This window comes from Polistes fuscatus, unplaced genomic scaffold (assembly GCF_010416935.1).
Source record: "Polistes fuscatus isolate 324 unplaced genomic scaffold, CU_Pfus_HIC Scaffold76, whole genome shotgun sequence".
Lineage (NCBI taxonomy): Eukaryota > Metazoa > Arthropoda > Insecta > Hymenoptera > Vespidae > Polistes > Polistes fuscatus.
The window spans coordinates 108037-115401 of NW_025113158.1; the positions used below are offsets into that span (position 1 = coordinate 108037).

General features: G+C 30.7%; 1 protein-coding gene across 1 annotated transcript; it reads right to left on the reverse strand.

Annotated features, from left to right (window-relative positions):
* Nucleotides 1–1252: 1252 nt before the first annotated feature.
* Nucleotides 1253–1831, reverse strand: LOC122524544. The gene has a single exon (XM_043646858.1). The coding sequence runs from the start codon at nt 1829–1831 to the stop codon at nt 1253–1255; it is 579 nt and encodes a 192-aa protein (XP_043502793.1).
* Between the last annotated feature and the right edge of the window lie 5534 nt (nt 1832–7365).

A 7365-nucleotide genomic window follows, 5' to 3' on the forward strand; every position in this document is an offset into this window, starting at 1 on the left:
TATCTGAAAGAACATTATACGTAAAAATAAAAGACATTCATTCGAACATCAAGCTAATCAAAGCTGGGGTTCCGCAAGGAAGTATCTTCAGACCAATTCTTTGCACATTCTGTACGGCAGAAATACCAATAAATGCTAACTGTACAATCTTAAAATTTCCAGACGACACGGCACTGTTTACCGTAAGCAAAGATCAACAACAAGCAGTTGAATTGTTACAAAACAAAACTAATTCCCTCGAAGAATAGCAAGGCAATAAGAAGATCTAGTTAAACTCTACCAAGTACAAACAGATTACGTTCACATTGAGGAAAAACAAAATACTGAAGCTAGAATTATATAATGCAGAAATTCTGCAAGTAACAACGGTCAAGTTTTTAGGACTAAACTTAGATTTTAAACTAACATGGAGAAAGCATATAAATAACAAAATCGAATAAATTTGTTTAAAAAGGAGACAAATGGCTTGGCTAACTTGCAGAAAATCGAAACTTAGCATTGAGAATAAACTAATAATTTACAAAACAATAATAATACAAATCTGGACTTATAGATTACCACTATGGGGTATAGCAGCGAAAAGCCACATTATCAGGCTCGAGGCTCAACCATCCATAACCCTACGCACAATAGTGAATGCTCATTGGTACGTCTGTAATGAAAAGATAAGGAAGGTCATAAATATTCCCACGATAGCAGAAGTAATATCCAAGTCAACCTGCGGATACAAAAGAAGAATTGATACGCTCATAAATCCACTAGCCAAAGATTTTTATTTAATTTATTTAATAATATTTTATTGACCCTAGAGCCTAGGCTCCCTAAAGGCCATTAATTACAGTATAGTACAATGTAATGTATAGATAAAACAAAACAAAAATTAAAATTATGTAATTATTATTAATCTTATCATTATATTAGTAGTAACGCACAGTAAGTAGATAAATGTAAAAAGAAAATAGTAAATAATAAATAAAAGTATAATAGTTCTATAATAGTAGTATAGTAGTATTGGTTCAAAGCAATAAACATACGGTTTAAAAAAAAAAATTAAATTAAATTAAATTGTAAGTCACAAAGCACGCTGAATATATCTATCAATAATGTAGGTATAACATCTTAATCTAAATTCTTTATAGTCACTTAGAGCTACGATATCTTCCGGTAGATGATTCCACATACGAACAGCAGTAACCAAAAATGATTTGTCATAAGTCCTGGTTATTGCATAAGGTAAACATAATACATCCAATTAGCTGACAGCACGACAACGAACAGAAGTAAGAATACTAAAGTTCGTTCTTAATATTTTGTCATGCTGAAGGCGCAACATTTTATATACTATGCAGGCTATTAAGAAGTCACGTCGACCTTGTAAAGTAGACCATCCTAAAGCTCTTCTAAACGGAGTAATGTGCTGATATCGTTGCAAAGGAAAAATAAAGCGAATACAAACGTTAAACTTTCTTTGTAATTTAGTTTGTAATGTTCCTGAGATGTTTGTATAAGTTGCTGAACAATAATCAAAGATTGGTAATATTAAGGTGGCAACTAATCTTTTACGCATAGTCATATTAAACAAATGATTGTTTATTTTCAACCGGGACAAGCAACTCATTGCTTTATTACTAATCAACATGACTTGTTGATGCCAAGACAAAGTATCATCCAAAATAACTCCTAAGTATTTAATTGATCGGACGTAATCAATAACTACTTGATCTACTTTAATTTTCGAAGCATTAATACATACAGAGTTGTTAACATGTTGAGGACTTCCAAAAATTATAGCCTTTGTTTTATAAGCATTTAGTTTAAGGGAATTCCTCATACACCAATTGATTATTTACGTAATTATTTCGTTAAGCTCATTCACAGCTCTCTCTATATCTGAAAGGCAACAAGTTAAATAAATAATAAGATCATCTGCGTAGAAGAGATGTTAGCAGCTAATTAGACTTTCCAAGTCTGAATCAAACAGAGCAAATAATAGTGGACAAAGAACGCTGCCTTGCGGAACACCACAACGACGATATTTCCAAGCAGATATTTTGGTTTAGATATTTTGATTATATTTACAATTTAAATCCTTAAGTTTTCGTAAGAGTAGTAAATGATCCACACAATCAAAAGCTTTGGTAAAATCAAATGATACTGCAATCGTAATTAATTTATCATCAATTCCCAGTCGAATATCATCACAAAGACGAATAATGGCAGTTTGAGTGTCCATCCCTTGCTGGAAGCCTGTCTGATACGGATCTAATAGATTATTAAACTTAATATGCCTAATTAGTTGATCATAGACACAACGCTCCAAAACTTTAGATAATGTGCACAAAAAAGATATTGGTCTTAAATCATTGAATGACTGCGGAGATTTAATTTTTGGCAAAAACAAAATTATTGATTGCTTCCACTGTTGAGGAAATTGACATAACAATATTGAATTTTTGAATAAGTCCACAATTGAGGGCACATAATAATTAAGTAAAAGCTTGTAATATTTAATAGATAAACCATCTGGATCCGATACCGACTTCCTTGCTGTCTTCTCGGCAAAGAGAATAAATGCCCTATTTTGGGTCAGCCTGTAGAGCCAGTACTTTACCCGGGATCTGGGCCGGAAGTGTAACTTAACCGTTGTAATTAGTAAGAGATGATAGGTATACGGAATCAGGTGTGGAAAGGAGCTTCGTTTGTTGATTCGAAAACAATTCACTGAAAGTAACAAATGAAAAAATAAAACTTTTATAAATGTAATGATTAAGAACAATTATCGAAAATTAACAAAAACTCGATTACAAACGAAGCAAACTTAGTAATAGATGTCGAACTAGAAAAAAAAGTATTGAGGTGGACTAAGCAAAATGTTCCGGTAGACAAACTTCTATTTTATCTTTTTTCTCTGTTTCTCTTGTAATTCCTCTATATTTTTTTTTTAGTTCGAAGTACTTATATTAGATATTGTAGTTAGCTACAGATCACGTGAGCGACGTGCGATCACGTACTTTGCATGATTGGATCAGGTGATCGACGTGCGATCACGTACTCTGCACGCTTGTATCACGTGATCGGGGTGTTCTCTTTTATTTTCTTATATTACTCTTATAATTTATATGTATTATATATGTTACAATGAGAGTTGAGAACACCTACATATCACCCGTTCGACGCGCGATCACGTGTTTACGACTACGTACGCAACGGGAATGGATCACATGATCGGCGTGTTTACGAGTACATAGCGCAAAAAGAATGTATCACGTGATCAGCGTGTTCTCTTTTATTTTCTTATATTAGTCTTAAAATATATATATGTTTTATATTTGTTACAATGAAAGTTGAGAACACTTGCCTATCGAACAAAGTCGTCGTTAACACGTAATACAGGTTTATTCACGAACGACTATCGCTTAATTACTACTTTATTAAAATTTATTTTTATACAATTATTAACATATATATAATACTAAATTATTTATATATTATTAATATTTTATTATTAATATATTATTATTCTTTATTAATATTAAAACGATGGTCGTTCCTGGAAATGCTTATTAAGTTTACAAATCGGGTAAAAGTCGTCACTAGGACGTGAGACCTTCCCCCTTACAGAGAAGCATGGAATTTTGTTTTTGTTAATTATCGGAAAACATTTTCGTTTATTCCCGAAATTGTTTGCTAATTAATTCAGTGTACAGAAATATTTTTATAAATTTGTCTAAATTTTATTCGAAAAGTTTGTGACGAGAAAAAAAAAATTTATAAAATAAACATTCTTATGTTTCGACATCAATATGTCAAGTATATATTTATAAAATAGTACGAACTTCTCGATTTATTAATCCAAGTAATCCCTCGAATTGCTGATAGACGCATTTCTTTTATATATATTAATCAATATTATTATATTAATGTAATAATCTTATACGATATATAACTATTATTTAAAGATATTTATGAATATTATGTAAGATAAAACATGTCACACACACACATGTATATATATAAGAATATTTATAAAAATTAACAAAAGCAAAATGTACTGATATATTATTAGTCGATTATAAGTATATGCTAGAACTTATGTAATAAAGTATAATATAATTATAGAATTATACAATAGTAAACGAAAAACTCAAATATTATTGTTCTTTATTATCAATAGAAACTTTTAAACGAAATATATATCGCAATATGATTCACAATGAAATAGTATAGCATTAATAATAAATACTACTTGCCAATTTCTTTAATATGCATGATTCGCTACGAAAAGTGCAGCACCGCCGGCAGCACATGTGACACCTCCCGCGTACTTGCTAAGTGCCGATTCGCTGTTGGCCTTAGTCCTCTTGATAAGTTCTTCCGTTCCAGCTGTTACTTGATCGGTTTTGCCTGCCCAAGCGCGAAGAACGGAAGCCTGAAGAGCACGACTGTAACTAAAGGTCAATGACCAAGGTTTCCTATCTAGGAACTTGTTGACAACGAGCAAGATCGTGATCACAATTGGGAAGGATTTCGGGCTCATCAATCGGTACGATTCTTGCGCTCTGAGATATTGAAGCGTAACGAGCGAGAAAATTTGCGTTTTATAAAATAGCGAGTTTGCTAGTCGTATCCTTTGTAATTTTAAGAACTCATCTCCACTTAGCGAGATGGCAGCCATCCTTTTTGTATTGGATGCAACGTGCTTGGAGGTCGTCTAATCCCTGAGTCGTAAATTCATCGTTTGTAGCAAAGAGTAGCACGACACCCTTATCAACTTTGATGCCAGGAATGATGTTACGTTGTTTCAAAAATTCCACGAATGGCGTACTGTCATTAGCCTTCTGATATAGAGAGATTTGTATTTATAGAATGTAAAGCATAGCGGATAATGTAGTTTTTAATGTAAAAAATATTTAAAAAAAAATTGACTTTTATTTCTGCAGAAACTCAATGCAGTTATATTTAATAAAATATAAATCCTTATTAAAACCGTATGAAAAATATATCTTAAATTTATATGTTACCGTCAAAGCCGGAAATCCGCCATTGGTAGCAGTTCCTAGGCACAGGCAACAATGCAAAGCGCTTTTAGACAAAGTCGGAAACCTGAGAATTCTTACAGCTTTTCCACAGCATTGAAAATAATATTCTGGTATTCTATAGAATATCAAATTACTATTTAAGCAACGTTAAAAAGAATGCATTATCGGTTACAGGCACAGCAACATACGGAAAAAACAACCCATTACTCGCACTTATACACACATACCACAGAAGCGATCGGCTGATAAAGCGAGCCGAAAGGAAGTATTTTAAAGGGAGCTACTTCTATTGATTTTTTGGCTTGTAAGCCAGTCAAAAAGGTCCAAATTTCTGAATTTTATTTAAGAATTCGAAAATTTGATCTAAGGGTAAATAGACGACGCTTAACCGAACGGTGCTTATTCTTTTGCAATAAAATGTGTAGTTTCTGAAAAAATGGTAAAAAAGTGTAAAAATGGCCTATTTCTTAGAATCTAAGAATTTAATCGAAAAAAAATTTAAACAAAAGTTGTAGAGAATTAACATATAAATAAAAAATGTTCTAAAGGTTATTTTCGTATCTGCAAAAATAAGCGAGAAATATTAAAAAAAATAATTGTAGAGTGGGGCGCAAAGTCCCGCCTTTCCGATTACTTTTACACGCGAGGGGGCTAGTGTGCGTGCGAGCGTCCGTGTGTACTAATACACAAACGAAGGATCCTCGGTAATCTTCGGGTCTTTCGGCCTTAAATGCAAGTGCGACTAAAAGAAGAAACCGATATTTCTCCCTTTCTATATGTTTAGGCGATAGCGAGTATTTTTGTCTTATCCGTCGATTGTTGAGCGTTCTGTATACGAGTGTGAGTTAGACAAAATACCGATATTTCTCTCTTTTTATTTTTTTATTCTCTGTAGCGATCATTTTACGTTTTGGCCATCAAATGTCGAGCGTTCTATATATCTATATATATCGGCGTATAAGCGTGGCGTTTTTAAATCGAATCTTAATGCTTATAGCACGCTGTTTCTTTATTTATTTTCAAAAATAATGAACCTTGAATAAAAAAAACAATAATTTATTTTAACAGAAACTACTATTATATAGTCGAGAGTAAGAATAATGAATTAATTTGTGTCTCGACACATTAAATTAAATAAAATAATTATTTCTTATAAATATTTTGCCTCACAATAATTAATTTGTATATCAAAATAAATACGAATTTTTTTTAAGACGGAATTTAAAATTTAAATTTTTTTCTTAATAAATTATGTATTTTATAAAATTATAAATTACTGATTTTTTGTTTTGTAAAAATTTATTTGTGTATTAAATTGATTACATATTTGAAAAACAAGAATTTTATATCTACACATAAAATTAATTCAAGATATACAGGAAAAGATATTCTAAAAACATGGAATTTTTTTTTGGGCTAGACATTTTTATTTTTAATTCATTTTTGTTGTTCTAAGAAAACAGTAATGCATTCTTACTCATCTTCAAAATCTTAAGAATTGTACGAAAAAAATTGGATACTCGTCCCGTGGTGCACTAGCGTATTATTATTATATTATCGTATTATTTTCGTTAGTTATTATCGTTCGATTCTTCGTAGGGTAGTTATACTTTGTATAAATTTTTCTATCCATAACAAGGAGACGGTCAGTGGGTCCTGCCTCAGATTTTTTTCAAATTTTGTGCTAACGATATAAATTTTATTAAGAAGTCAACATTATTACAAGAGTAATAAAATTACTAATTAGACATTAAATAATATCCAATAAATAACAAAAATTAATTTTTAACGTGCCGAAACGATACATTTTTTAGGATGATGTTTACAGAATGAATTTGTAATTTAAGTAATAAATCTTCCTTTATTTGTGCAAGATGTGAAAAAATTTATTGTTTTTAATTTTTTCGTAATAATTTAAATTTTTTTTCTGTATATAATTTGAAATTAGGAAATGTGAAAATTATTTATATAACCTAAGGATGGAAAAAACTTTTAAAAAAAATAACTCCCCTACGAAGAATCGAACGTTAATAACCGGCACGAGAATCCAGGAAGATACAACTAACGTTAGCGTACCACTTGACGAGTATTCAATTTTTTTCGTACAATTCTTATAACTTAGAAGCTTAATAAATATGCATTACTGTTTTTATAGAACATACTAAAAATGAATTAAAATTATATATGTCTAGCCAAAAAAGAATTCTATGTTTTTAGAATATTCTTTCCTGTATATTTTGAATTAATTATATGTGTAGATTTAAGATTCTTTCTTTTCAAATATGTATTCAATATGATAAACTAATAAATTTTGACGAAACTAAAA